The sequence below is a fragment of the Podarcis melisellensis genome, assembly GCF_964234715.1.
Source record: "Podarcis melisellensis genome assembly, chromosome: 13".
NCBI classification, from domain to species: Eukaryota; Metazoa; Chordata; class Lepidosauria; order Squamata; family Lacertidae; genus Podarcis; species Podarcis melisellensis.
In genome coordinates, this window is record NC_138545.1 from 32,848,383 (window position 1) to 32,863,887 (window position 15,505).

Consider the following 15,505-nt stretch of genomic DNA (forward strand, 5'->3'; position numbering starts at 1 on the left):
GACGCTCCTCCCTCCGCCTCCTGCGCGCTAGTCCCAGCTGTTCCTTCCAAGCTCGAATGCAAACAGATGTTCCCAAGCCGCGCTCTCCGGCCGATGCTGCCAGACTCTTGGTTAGACCCACCCCATTCGTGGAAAGCCCCGCCCTCCATCCTAACACTAACCCCCCAAAAGTAGGGCTGCCATACTTCAAAAAGGACCTCCGGAAAAGTTCTTGAGCCAAAAAACCGCGATTTTTCGATGGACTTTACTTTTTGAAAATATACCTATATTCTGAGTAATATACCTGAGTAATATACCTACACATTACCTGTAATAGCTATGTTTTCCCTACTATAAAGGTAAAGGTACCCCTGACCATTAGGTCCAGTCGTGGCCAACTCTGGGGTTGCGGTGCTCATCTCGCTTTATTGGCCGAGGGAGCCAGCATACAGCTTCCGGGTCATGTGGCCAGCATGACTAAGCCGCTTCTGGCAAACCAGAGCAGTGCATGGAAACGCCATTTACCTTCCCGCCGGAGTGGTACCTATTTATCTATTTGCATTTTGACATGCTTTCGAACTGCTAAGTTGGCAGGATTCAACCCGATTAGGAAGACTCAAAAGTTGCCTAACACCCAGGACAAAGCTCCACATTTCGGAAATTGCACACACACACCCCTGGGAAAATCCAGACATATGGCCGCTCTGTCTAGGGATTGATGCATTGTTGATTCGCAGGTACCTAACAGGCAGAAATCACATGGATGCAGCTTTTCCGCAGCACAGCCAGCAACGAGACTTGGAAGCTGAGAGTAGGCAAAATGGCACCTGCTTTCGGTAGCCACAACAAAAGATATGAAATAGGCAAAATTACATATATTTTATCCATACCAACATCTCAGCGTGAGAGCAGCAGTCCTGCCTTGTGACCTGGAATTCCTCAAATCCTCGCTGTGCTAAAGTGATGACTGGTACATAACAAGGGAAGGCATTCTGCACATGCTCAGGGGCACCCCCATTACAATTTCACATTTCAAGGCAAAAGCCTGGTATTCAATGCAGGTTCCAGTTAAACCACAGTGTGCAATTTGGGCAAGATGAAGCCTTACTTTTATGTAAGAGCCAGTATGGTTTAATGGTTGAGAGCAGGGGTAGGCAACCTAAGGCCCGCGGGCCAGATGCAGCCCAATCGCCTTCTCAATCCGGCCTGTGGACGGTTCAGGAATCATCATGTTTTTACATGAGTAGAATGTGTCCTTTTATTTAAAATGCATCTCTGGGTTATTTGTGGGGCATAGGAATTCATTCACCCCCCCCCCCCATATAGTCCGGCCCACCACATGGTCTGAGGGATGGTGGACTGGCCCACAGCTGGAAAAGGTTGCTGCCCCCTAGTTAAGAGCATGGGAAGGCAAACTAAGGCCCGGGGGCCAGATCCGGCCTTATCGCCTTCTAAATCCAGCCTGCGGACGGCCCAGCAATCAGCATGTTTTTACACGAGTAGAATGTGTGCTTTTATTTAAAATGCATCTCTGGGTTATTTGTGGGGCATAGGAATCTGTTCATTTCCCCCCAAAAAATATATATATTCCGGGCCCCCACAAGGTCTGAGGTACAGTGGACTCACCCCCTGCTGAAAAAATTTGCTGACCCCTGGTTAAGAGTGTCAAACTTGGACCTGGGAGACCAAGGTTTAAATCCACACTCAGCCATGAAGCTCACTGGGTAACCTTGGGCCATTCGCTGCATCTCAGCCTAACCTACCTCCCAGGGTTGTGGGGAAGAAATGAGGATGGGAAAACTATGTATGCCACCCTGAGCTCCTTGGAGAAAAAGGTGAGATATAAATGCAATAAATAAAATAGATATTTGACTACCTATGGGGATTGATAGAGAAGTATGCATGCTCCTGTTTCACAAAATGGTTCTAAAGCTATTCCCATGCAAACTGAAGCCGGCTCTGTCAAAATATTAATTCCACCTGTTTATCATTCACAAGTCAAGAGGGAGGGCTTGACTTGAACCAGCATTCAGTCCTAGGGATGGAGATTCGTTTTAGGGTATATTTTCAGATATACAGTATGAATATAGTTAGTAGGCTACCTGGTGGCAAAAGGGCTGTGCATTCGGCACATGTTCAAAAGTGCCCTTTACCCTCATTCCATAATTTGGGCGACCATGCGCTCCGTTAATCCCTAGTTTGGCTTGCCACTCTTTTCTCCTGTGCTCTCTTAAAAGTGCACAAGATCCTCAAATTCAAAGGTGCAACTTCAGTACAGTGGTACCTTGGGTTACATACGCTTCAGGTTACATACGCTTCAGGTTACAGACTCCGCTAACCCAGAAATAGTGCTTCAGGTTAAGAACTTTGCTTCAGGATAAGAACAGAAATCATGCAGCGGCAGCACGGCGGCAGCAGGAGGCCCCCATTAGCTAAAGTGGTGTTTCAGGTTAAGAACAGTTTCAGGTTAAGAATGGACCTCCGGAACGAATTAAGTACTTAACCCGAGGTACCACTGTATTTCATCTCTATACTCATGAATCTTGCACCTGTTTAATTTATCTCTCTAAAGCAGCTATAATGGATACAAGTGCACTATGAGAAAACTTTGAGAAAAGGCCTGTGAGAGTTGACAGGATGGAAGTTTATAACCTTACACATAGTACAGGTATGCAGAAAGTGGATAGATAAAAGCCCGCCCCGCCCCCCATATGCATCTGATTGGCCAGAATGCTGGAGAAGGGTGGTGATGCTCATTCTCACACCCAAGGCCATATTCTTGAGATGGAAAGGGGCATCATAATACAGTAGTCTTCACAATATGTACCACCACCCCTGAAACAGATATCTCACCTGCCTGGTTTCTCCTTCAGATCCATAGATTCTTCATCCTAGTCTTCAAAGGGAGGGAAGACAGACCTTGTTCTGCACACTGTCTCTCCCAGCAAAAGGCTGAAACTTCTATCAAGTCCAGTAGAGAGCCCTCTGAAATAACTAGCTGTCAGATTTTGTCCATCCACATGGTACAGTCTTGTCTTAGTTCCAGAATCTTTAAAAGTCATCCCAGGCTCATATTTTGACAGCTCTGCTTCTCCCAAGATCCTACATTTTAAGGCTGCACCAACAGCGCACAACTTCTAGGAGAGATACCCAACATTAGGTCAAAACCACTCTTCCCAACTACATTCTGCATTCTAGAACTCCATCTCTTGTGATGTAGCAAAACTCCCATTCGGCTTCAGTCAAACAACCCCTCCTTATTAGGAATACATGGGAATACGGGAGAACTCGGGGTCAAAATGCACATTGCATTAAATGTGTTAATATTTTAAAACCGAGGGCCCCTCTACACTATTGTTTTTTCTTTTCTTCTTGTGGATGTATTCTGCAACATGTCATTTATGCAATCAGAAAGCATCAGTGGTGAATTTATACAGACCCTCAATCCGCTTTATTAGTTGTCCTGCAATGCTTCTCCAATGATGTTGTCACATTACTGCTATCTGGAAGGGGCACTCTTGCACCATAGTGCAACGATAGCAGGACAAAAAAATAAATAAACGGGAACCTATGTGATATAAAAGGTTGCAAGTTTTCGACAGGATGTTCTAGCACATGCGCAGATCAGCAACAAAGCAGTATGCCCCACCATTAAAACTTTGCATGTGCCAAGAATCTATGGCCTTTCAAACTGGGGTGAGGCAGTATTGATTTTGTGTTTTACAATCGAACAGAAGCCATTCCGGAAGTCCATTCGACTTCCAAAGCACAGTTTCTGATTGGCTGCAGGAAGCTTCTGCAGCCAATCAGAAGTCGTGGAAGCCCCGTCAGACGTTTGGGTTCCAAATAATGTTTGCAAACCGCTACACTCACTTGCGGTTTTTGATCGTTTGGGAGCCGGAACGTTCGACTCCCAAGGCATTCAGGAGCCGAGGTACGACTGTACTTTGTTATGTATTTTTGTGCTTTTATATTGTAAACAACCCCTGTGATCCTCAGATGAAGGGCGGCATAGAAAGTTAATAAATAATAACAAGAACTGTACTGAAAGAGGGATCACATATATCATCACGAGTGCACAATGTAAACGACATCTAGAGAGCTCCTGAGTGGCATTTCAAATCCAAAATAGCAGACATGGTGACTGTGGGGCACTAAGACTGTGGTGAGGAGGAAAAGGGGCTTTAACCCTGTTAAATTGTGGGTGAACATATCAGATGACACAGCGATTCTTCAAACAGCTCTTGTTTATTCACAGGCCAGAACAGAACTGAACTGAAGGGTTCAGCCAGCCTGCTTATATACAGCTCCACTGCAACGCAACAGTAACCACTTTCTGTAACTATCCAATCACTGAACGTCACTTTCAATTCCTTATTTGCATATGTGGACCTGAGTGAAAACTATCTACAGTATCCCCCTGCTGGCCCAGGGTGAGAACTTCAGTACATAACAAACCTTGCCATCAACCCTATCAGAATTGTCCACCCCTAACTGCTGCTCACAATGGGATGAAAGTGGGGACATACACACACACACACACACACACACACACACACACAGAGGGGGGGGCTATTTGTTAAAGAAAAGACAGCTACCCATGGGCAAAAACTCTAGGTGCCTCCAGACCATTTTGCAGGAGAGATTTGGATGCATACCAGGAGATTTAGGTTTGCTCATCTGAAGTGGTTTTTAAAGCACTCTGTCCCCCAGCACAACCAATCCACTTATAACAATGACGACCAGTCTTTTTGAGGTTAGGAAAGTGATGGGGAAATGCACCGAAAAGTGTGGGATGAAGCAATGATTACAAGGAAGATGGAAGCAAATAAAGATGAATGGTTAGTCATATAACCGGAAACAAATCAGAATGAAAGCTCAGTAAATACTGGACATAGTCCAACCTTCACGTGAGCTTTGTGCAGGCAAATCAGGATGGATGCCCAATAATTCTAATTGGAAGGAGTTCTATCTAACAGCTGTTCTGCCTAGTCTGACTTTTCAAGAACGCCTCCCAAGCCATTTATTTATATTTTTAACAATTTCCCCAACCACAACGTTCTAGTAAGCAAGCAAAAAAAAATTTATCATCTATGGTTGCCATGTGTCCTCTTTTTCCAGGACATGTCCTCATTTTCAGGGCTAAAATTTCAGACAAATTGCATTTATTTGCTTTGAATGGCTGTCGTAGCGTCCTCTTTTTTGCTCTTCAAAATATGGCAACCCTTTCACAGCCAACCCCCTTTTCTTTCTTAAGCAGACAGAAAAAATGTATCCATGTCCTTATCTACTTAAAAAAAACCTTTAAAACGTAACCACCTAAAGCAGAACTATCCTGTTTGAAAACCCCCAGAGGAGTCTTTATATTGTTTGTTTGTTATTATCCCTATCCACAAAAACCTTTAAATAAAGCTTCTCCTCTTATAAACATACACCCCATAATATCTAGTGAGATAAGGAGTAGGCTTCAGGTTTTGCCTTGAATGAAAACAGGAGTAATTGGGGCTTGTGTGTTTTGCAAAAAAAAAAGAAAAAGAAAAAAAGAGGATACAATCCAACAGCCATGCAGTAAACGGCGTAATGCACAACATAATTATTAATCTTCATATAATAGATGTATAACTGTGCAATGTACTGGAGCTGGCTCAGAGTAATGGGTTGGATATAGAGACTTGGCTTTTACATCATTAAAAGCAATTTACATTCAGGGACCAGAATGTTTGGCTAAATTCAGAGTTAAGCTTTATGGGAGGGGAGGGGGAGGTTCCCCCTCTGGCTGGAAACAGAGGCTTGTTCTTTTCGGAAGGCTAAAGACAAATTGAAAGAGGTGAACACATTTGTGTGTCCCCCCCTTTGTTTCTGACAAATAGGTTTGGCAGGCTTTTGGATGGGTAACATTATTATCATGGATTTTTAAACATTTCAGTCCTAGTCGGTGCATGTCTCAGAGCTTCCTGCTGAGATCCGGTAACTTTTCTTGTTCTGGGGATCCTTTTGGTCCTACTTTTGTTGCGCCATAGCTCAAGAGGACCCCTCCAGACAGCAAGACTGCAGCAATAACATTGGGGGAGCATCACAGAACTGTGGACAGTACAGGATACATTGACCACCTGTGTACTATTATCGTATCAATGACATGTTACAGTTTACATGTGCAAAAAACCCACCACCACCAGTCTGGAGAGCCTTCTGGCCACTTGACCTGTCCACTATTACCATCCAAATTCTTGGGATGCAGGTGGCTCTGTGGCCTAAACCACTGAGCCTCTTGGGCTTGCCGATTAGAAGGTCGGCTTTTTGAATCCCCACAACTGGGTGAGCTCCTGTTGCTCTGTCCCAGCTCCTGCCAACCTAGCAGTTCGAAAGCACACCAGCGCAAGTAGATAAATAGGTACCGCTGTGACGGGAAGGTAAACGGCATTTCTGTGTGCTCTGGTTTCCATCACAGTGTCCCGTTGCGCCAAAAGTGGTTTAGTCATGCTGGCCACATGACCCAGAAAGCTGTCTGTGGACAAACGCTGGCTCCCTTGGCCTGAAAGCGAGATGAGCGCTGCAACCCCATAATCACCTTTAGCTGTCCAGGGGTCCTTTACCTTTACCTTTTACCTACCACCTGACTCTACATTAACCCTTGACTGTTTCCCTTCCTCTCCACTCCAGTCTTGCCTTATAGTTCTCTATACAGCGCACCTGCATTTTCTCTGTGCATTAAGTTGGACTTCCAGAGTCTTCCGGTATCTGGTATTGGGTTGTGTGTGTGTTTTTAAGGACCCCCAAAGATGTAGACATCTCTTGAAGATTTGGCATGGTTTCCCTTGTGTAATGCTTTCCTCCAGCTATGCTTCTTGTCTTCTACAATGCTGAATGGCAAGTTCCTGTCTCCCAACAGGAATCAGACTGAGAACGCAATTCATTCTATACCAAAGTGCCCCTTAAATGATGTGCCAAGGGAAAAATTCTTCAGAAACAATTTGTCTACATTAACAGTCTCTTCGGATAACGAAATAATGTTTCATCAGAATATTTTCACCCTTTTACGACCTTTGTGTTTTAGCTGGTCACCTGGCAGCCTCTGCTGTTGGCAGAGCTGCTGTGATGTCACAGACGGTTCATTAAGATTCCCAGACCAAAGCAAGGGTAAATGAGAAGGCAGGCGGGTGGGGGCTGGGGGAGGGCAGGCTGAGATTAGTGGGTAAATGCCCCATTTGCCCTCACGGACTACCTTCTACTATGTTCAGTGCAATATCTGCACAGCATCTTTGAGTCTGCTCTTCCCAACAGGGTTTGCCCAGGATATGTTCCCAATAGATTCCTCCCTGACGAGGTTATTATATTACCCTTTCCTGTTCCGAAACTGAAAGGGGAACAGAATCTTTTACTTGGGGTGGCGATGGTTATGGATAGCATGGTAAGGCTGCCGAAACTCTAATCAAGAATCAAATATTTGCTCCTACAGATTGCTCCCCAGTTATTATTTTCAATTCCCGGGGAAATCTTGAAGACTTCAGTAGGTTTCCCCCCCCCTTATAAGAATCTGCACCCAATCCTAGGGATGTTTTCCTCGGAAGTCAGTGGTGTTACTGAATGCCCACGTGATTCGTTCCTAAGCAGGACTGCTGTCTAAAACCGAGTTATGGGGCTATCCGTAGTTTCAGACAGGACCAGCCCTGCCATTTGGTAAAGTGGGACGGCTGTCTCAGGCGGCAGATGATGAGAGGCAAGGAATGGTCAGAACTGTGTGCATCACACACCCTGCTGCCCTCAGGTGTAATGGAGGGCGCTGGCCCCCTCGCCAGTGCTGCAGTAAGGCTCCGGTCAGCTTGTGTATGTAGAACAGTGGGGAAGTACCACGTGTCCTTTTCCTCTGGTGGCAAGATGTCTTGGGACTGGCCCTGGTTTCAGAGCTGGGAAACCCCCTGTGTTGAGTTTCTAAGAGGTGTTTTCAAAACCAGTTCCGTCCAATAAGGGCCATGTGCACTAAGTCATTCTTTTTTTTCAATTTGTAATGATAATAATAATGATAATGATAAGTGTCTATGCAGTGAGGGTTAGAACTAAATGTGGACAACAGAGAAGGAGAAACCCCAAAACTTTCAGCATAGGCATTTTAATTTCAGTGAACATGATCAGAACCAGAATAGCTTTCAAAGCCCCCTAGAGGAATTATACAACTGAAATATGAATTAAAGGGAAGTGGGGCAGGGGGAATCCTTTGCTTGCAATCTGATTCACAAATAGGGAATGACAGTTTCGTTTCCAGCTCTTCCTCGCTTTCGAGAAACGGGAGTGGAAATTGTGGGTGTTCTTCATCCCGTGTCCAGGGACTGTAAATGGTATTCACTGCTGTTGTTGCCTAATTTCAGTCTGCAAATGACGTGTAATTGGTTACGTTTCTCTCCCCCACTCTGCCCAATTTATGCCATGTGTCCTTTGCGTTGAAATGAACAGGGTGGAACAATGTGAACACGATGTAACTTGCGTAACTTGGCTACAGTAGACAGCGAGACAAATACAGCCGTACCTTGGTTTTCAAACAGCTTAGTTCTCAAACGCTTTGGCTCCCAAACGCTGCAAAACCGGAAGTGATTATTCCAGTTTGCGAACTATTTTTGGAAGCCAAACATCCGACAGGGCTTCCGCGGCTTCAGATTGGCTGCAGGAGCTTCCTGCAGCCAATCAGAAGACATTATTTGGTTTCCAAACATTTTGGAAGTTGAACAGACCTCTGGAACAGATTTCATTCGACTTCTGAGGTACGACTGTAATAAGGCTGTTGGCGGAAGGCAAATGTGGTGGAACAGAAACTCCCATTGTTCTAGGCCAGGGGTAGGCAGCCTAAGGCCCATGGGCCACAAGCAGCCCACGGGGGTCGTTTAACCAGCCCACGAGTTGCCCCCAAACTGAGCTGCCTGCTCATCGAGTCCCCGCGTGCTGTGCTAAACTGACACGGCGCTTCCACCATGCCAAAAATTATGTTTGCGCAGATCCCGAAAATCGTGTCTACACAGACACTGGAAATCGCGGGTGTGTGCGCTCACGAGCACACATAATCCGGCCCATGGAGGGATCTCTGCTGGAGTGAACCAGCCCAGGCGAGGCAAACCTTGCCAACTCCTGTTCTAGGCGCATTTTGCAATTTCATTAGCGCGAGCAGTTTCTGAGCTCTGGGCGCAGTACTGAGCCTAACATTTTAGATTAAAACTGCAGAGTGGAAGGTAAGGAGGGCTTTTTTATGCCTCCCCACTTCCAGCTACTCTCTGAAGACTGGAGAAGAGAAGAATATTAGTGGGGTGAGCAGGGGAAGGACTAGACCAGGGGTCTGCAACCTTTAAGACAAAAAGAGCCACTTGGACCCGTTTCCGAATGAAAAAAAACTGGGAGCCGCAAAACCCGTCATTATAAAAATAACTTATTTGTCACTTTTTATTATTTCTTTGTTTGACCCCTCAGAATTACTCCTCCTCATAGAAATAAACGTTAAATTAACAACTTACAGTTTTGTGTGTGTGTGTGTGTTCTTCACTCCCCTTCAAAACAGTGACCAGCCCCCTTTCAATGCAGTGACCAGCGTACATGCCCCTTACAATGTAGCGGACGGGAAGGTGACGTCGGGACGGTGCGTGACTAACGCACGCACCGCCCCCATGCGACGTCACAGCCAGTACAGCGCCCGCCACAGTGGGGAGTGTCGGGGCGCACAATGCGCCTCCTCCCCTCGCGAGTATCTGCCCCGGAGCCGCGGCAAAGGTGTAAAAGAGCCACATGCGGCTCCGGAGCCGCGGGTTGCAGACCCCTGGACTAGACCATGTGAAAAATGAACATAATAATTTGGCTGCAGTTCATTCATTTTCAGTTTCGTATTCTTGTTATATATATATAAAAGTGTGCCTAGATATTCGATTCTGCCCATAACTTAGGCTTAAGGTGCCATTTAGCTCCCAGTTTTCATACCTCAGCTTCTAACACTGTCTCTGGCATTTGTGAGTCAAGTCAAAATTCGTTTCACTGCAAAGCAAAAGGCCATGGAGAACAGCAGAAGGATTCAGCAAGATTGAATTAGCAGCACTAATTGACAACCAGTGTTAAGAGATAAGCAGGCATGGTGAACACTCAACATAAAGGCTCACCTTCCCTCAATTAAAGAAAGGGGTTGTATGCAAAAACAATAAGACAAAGTGATAGCACAAGCAATGTAAAATGATACATCCAATTGATGGAAAAGCACACCACAAGAATGTAAAATGCACTCTGCTGCAATGGTAAGGAAAATGCACTTTGCGTATGCTCAGGGGTACTTTTCTTTATTATAAGGCCATGTGGTCCAGAGCTGAGCCAAGACGCTGGATTAAAAAGGGGGTTCTGGGGGCTGAGCCCCAGTAAACTGCGACTCAGATTAGGTCATGATTGTCTTCCATGCCTCTCTTCCTTTCTCTCTCTCTCTCCTTCAAATCACCCTCACCATTCTATATTTCTCTCTCTCTCCGCCCCCCCCCTCTATCTCACATCTCCTGTTCCATCTCAACATGTAGAAAGCAACAGTACAGAACACCCTGTCTGAAAATTCTCCATCCTTGTTTTCCACCCTTTTCGCTTCCACCACCCTTCACTGGTGCTTGAACAGTTAATTATATTTAGCAGCATGATACAAACATCAGTAGGCAGTAGGTGACCTTATAAATGACTATCATGGTGTTAGTCAAGCTGATGAATGGAAAGGGGGGGGGACACACGAATAAAGGCAGGGAGGGGAGAGAAAGGGAGGGGTGAGGTGGGAAGACAAATTTCCCGTTGCCATGGCACTCCATGCAGGATTTGGTTGCTTGCATCACTGTCAGACCTATATCCCCTAATGGAACTAAAGTGAGACGAGAGAGAGAGAGAGAGAGAGAGAGAGAGAGAGAGAGAGAGAGAGACTGTTCCCTTTCCATCTCCCTCCCTCCCTCGTCTCTCTCTCTCTCTGGCCTTACCCAGGATTTCTCCATTCCAAGCATTAGCAAGTGAGGCTGTTGATAGAACCGTGCATGTGTGCGTGTGTGCGTGTAGATCTGCAGAGATTTAAAAGCCCAGGCATATAATAGTAGCCGAGGAGGGGAAAGGAGAAGGGGGGGGGGGAGCCAGTGCCTGCAGCTGCTCATATTGTAGTGACGTCTGCTCCATCACCAGCCAGGGAGGACAGAAGCAAAAGAGAGAGCGAGGCACCGAGAGTGGCCAAGAGAGGCAGAAAGAGAGCCGTCAAAGTCCTGCAAATTCTAAGCAGGAGGCAGAGAACTCTCTGGCAGGTGTGCCAATGCCCTTTAGGGATGTCCCTCACTTGGAGATGGGCAGTCTTCCGTCGCTGCTTCTCGTGGTTTTTCTCCCTCCACTTCCTGAGGATCTCTAGAACCCTGCCGGAAGCATCGGGACTTCCCAAGAGGGCTTCCCCATGGCTGAAATGATCCCCGCCGGATGACTGGTGTTTCCCGAGCCCTTTTGCCGAACCATGGAGATCTGCTTGTTGGGGTTTCTGGTTGGGTGTTTCCACCTGGAGCTCCTAGGGGCCGCTGGGATCTTCCAGTATCAACGGGCAGCTGCACCTAAGGCCAGGACTCCAAAAGCAAAGGAATGGATGCCTTCCTCCTCCTCCTCCTCCTCCTCCCCCTCCCCGCTTTCACCTTCTTCTTCGGCTTTGACTTTCACTTGGGTGCCTACCCCCAACTTGGATAAAACAGATCCTGATGGGTCGGAGGCGGCGGCGGCCTTCCTGTACTCTGGAAAGGCGTTGCACCTCTTGCAAGCCAACTGTACCCGGAGGTTTGAGGTGAGGGATACAGGGAAGGCCTCTGGCCCTCCCCCAACTTTGCGTTCCTACTTGCGTGGTGCGACCGAGACCCTGGCCCATGCCACCAATTTCCTCAACATGGTCTTCCAGACCAACGACATCCGGGAGTCCAGTGTGAAGGAAGACATTGAGTGGTACCACGCCTTGGTCCGAAGTGTTATGGATGGAGACCCCCAAGTTTACAGAGCTGTGCTGACCTTCGATGCTCACCCGGTGTCTTCCAAGCCCCAGCTGATGCTCCAGGCCACCAAGGAAAACAATGAGATCTTGCTCCAAGACCTCTCGGCCTCTGCAGAAAGCTTGAGGAATTTGACTTGGGAAAATGAGTGGTACAACTTTTTCCGTTTCCAGAGGGCCCCGTCGCTCTACAAGAGGATTCTCACCAACGACCTCAAGACCCTCGACACTCCCAAATGGAGCCAGGGAGATAGTTACGTGATGGATACCAGCCATATCAAGTGGTCGCCACCTTTCCTGGAATGTGAAGATGGGAAATTCCTGCCCAACTGGATGGTCACTCTCTCCTCTTCCTTCTACGGCCTCAAGCCTGATCTAAATCCAGAATTCAAGTGAGTCGGGGAAGGATGGTGGTGATGAGGGGTGAGGTTGTGGACCAAACTACTTGTGTGACACAGGAGATCCCTGATTTGATCCCCTAACTTTATAAACAAAGCCAAACTTCAATGCAGCTGTTGGGTGGGGGAAGCAGGGATTGGGTAGACAGCAAGCCTTGGAAGGGTTAACAAGGGGAGAAGTGGTTCAATATCCTTGTTTGGCTGGGCAAGATTCGGGGCTTGCCATTCCCTTTACCAGAAAAGCGTGATATTTATTAAGAAAAATCATAACCTATCAGTGGCTTGCAATAATATTGCAAAGGTTTTAAAAAGAAAACACACACGATTTAAGTCTGCCCCAGAAGCTGATCTCAAGTGTAAGGAAACAACAAAAGCAATGATGAATAAAGAGTACTCAAAAGCATGTGCAAAGAGAAGGGACATGCCTTCTCTTTCTTCACAACTGTGTAACCAGTGCTCACCTCTGTATAACCGGGAATATCAGACAGACCAAGGTTTGTTGGGTTGTTCTGAAATAAAAGGAGCCCTCTGATCCAGGGGCGCTGAGGCCCAGGCTTTGGTGGGCGGCTCTCAAGGACAAAGACAAAGCATTTCAATGCTCATTTAGTCTATGATTTCCCACGTCCCAAGACCAAGCCTTGGAGATGGCAGACTCAAATTAAGCTCTTGGATCTCCAGGCCATTATTTCATCCCATTTGCCCATTTGTTCTGACACAGCAGAAGCTGGGCCTGAAGTGAGGAGAGAAAGTCCCTCACATCTATGTTTGCCACCGGGGATGGGCAAATCTGTCCATTTCGGTTTTTCTTGGTTTCTAATTTCCCCCTCCACATTTCATTTTTTATTTTTATTTTTTTGTTTAAGTCTCATGAAAATTCACCAGTTTTTTTAGTGCAAGCTCCTAATATTCCCATTTTCAGCAAAGCGATTTCTCCTAACATATAATACTCTCTTTTTTTTTTGGCTGTTTTCACTAGGATTTGCACGTATCTGCACACTCCACCCTAGCATATGCATTTTGGTAGACATTGCTTGTCTGGAGAACAGCACCGCAAAATTAGGAGAACTGCAAATTCTGTGCTGTTTATTGTTTTGGAAAGTACAAATTAAGCAGGTCAGTCTTGAGATGGGAACGGAATCAAATTTCTCCCCCACCCCACCCCACCCGACGTGCTGCCTAGTCCTTCTATCGAGAAACAGTTCCTTATTTAGCAATACTAAATTTAAAGATAGAACAAGGAAGCGTCCCTTGAAACAAGGACGCAGGAGTCAAGCCGACCCCTATATTTTCTCCAGGCACTGCTGCATCAGTGCTGTCCTTTACAACAGTGCTGTGGTGGGTAAACACGGTGGGTAAACACTATTAACATGTAATAGTGCTGGGGGCTCCAGCCTGGGTGGAAAGTCCCTTGAGCCAAAGTACAGGGATGCTGTTGCTCAGCAAGGGGCGAAATGCATTGTTCAGAGGCTGCCGCCACCTTCTCTTCCCAAATACCCAGAGAAAGAACCAAAAGTTAATAATCCACAGAAGTTGTTATTAGCCTGGCATGTCAATGATTTCTGGTTTGGGAGACTGGGATACTCCAGTACTTCTAAAGCGTCCTTATCCAGTTGCCTAAAAGGGATTCTTGTTCAGAACAGGTGCCCGGAGCAAGTTTTATGATTGTATTATTGCAATATTAGGGATGCGGGTGGCGCTGTGGTCTAAACCACAGAGCCTAGGACTTGCCGATCAGAAGGTCGGCGGTTCGAATCCCCGCAACGGGGTGAACTCCCGTTGCTCGGTCCCTGCTCCTGCCAACCTAGCAGTTCAAAAGCATGTCAAAGTGCAAGTAGATAAATAGGTACCACTCCGGCGGGAAGGTAAACGGCGTTTCCGTGCGCCTTAGTCATGCTGGCCACATGACCCGGAAGCTGTACGCCGGCTCCCTCGGCCAATAAAGCGAGATGAGTGCTGCAACCCCAGAGTCGGTCCCAACTGGAGCTAATGGTCAGGGGTCCCTTTACCTTTATTGCAATATTGTTTTACAAGTCTGATCTGTTCATTTATGTTCACCAACCACGTACTCTGTCCTGGACAGTCCTCACTAATCCCAAAGTGTGTGTGTGTGTGAGAGAGAGAGAGAGAGAGACAGAGAGAGAGAGAGAGAGAGTTGGGGAGAAATGAGCTTAGGCGAGAGAAAAGAACTCTGCACAAGGGTTCAAAATAACCCTTTAAAAAAATATTAGCTCACATGTTACAGGGTTGAACTTAAGATTTCAAAGAGGTTCTGGGGCTGAGAGCCAATACTCAGTAGCCCCCCCCCAAAAAAAAAAGCCCAGGAAAAAAGATGACCAAAGACAAAGAACCTGTGTCCCTCCAGATCAGGAATCAATGTGGTGCTTCCAGGTGTTGCTAGACTACAACTCCCATCATCCCTTACCATTGGCCATGCTGGTCAGGAGATGATGGGAGTTAAAACAATGTACAGATGATAACAATTTCACCACTGCTGGGTTATAGGAATATATTTCTCTTTATCTTTAAATGGGGAGGCTGGAGACCTTAAATCTTACATGTCCACAATGACATGGCTAATAGCTCAGCATCCGCCTGGTATAAAATCCTGAAAATCCAAGCTATTGTATGTAAAAGGGCCAATTAAGAGATTCTGTGGGAGGTTAGATACCTGTCCATTTCCCACTGTGGGACTGATAGAAGCTCTATGATTAGCCACCTTTTTTGGCCCCTGGAAGATGTAATAAACTTCCTGCTTTGGCTGCCTGCTGAGGATGGCAAAAACTGCAGTGGCCAAGCATATGGTAGGCCAAAACCCATGTCAGTGGGCTCTACTCAGCTTGGTGAGAACGCAAATTGTGCCTACAAAAAAGAAGGCAGGGGGTCTAGTGCCCGATTTTTAAAGGATTTGAGAATTAAGAGGGAGAATAACCTGATGAGAATGGGTTTTGCAAAACCATGGCATCCTACTACAAGGAGTAAAGAGTTAGGTTAAACCTCAGGACGAAATGTGGTCCTTGAGGAAAGCCCCTAGTGAAGTGGTGGGTAGAGGAAGAACTTCCATCCGTCCCACCTCCAGCTAAAAGATTGGAGTTGGTAGCCAGGGATGAGTTTCAGTGGCCATTTTGTGTCCACA

At 46.5% G+C, this 15,505-nt stretch overlaps 1 protein-coding gene across 1 annotated transcript in view; it reads left to right on the forward strand.

Moving 5' to 3' along the window:
• Positions 1–10,893: 10,893 nt before the first annotated feature.
• Positions 10,894–15,505, forward strand: part of GPR179 (G protein-coupled receptor 179) — a 40,867-nt gene continuing 36,255 nt past the window's right edge. The window contains exon 1 of the mRNA XM_081885542.1: positions 10,894–12,366. Within this exon, the coding sequence (XP_081741668.1) occupies positions 11,459–12,366 (908 nt within the window). The 5' untranslated portion in view covers positions 10,894–11,458. The remainder of the gene's footprint in view (positions 12,367–15,505) is intronic.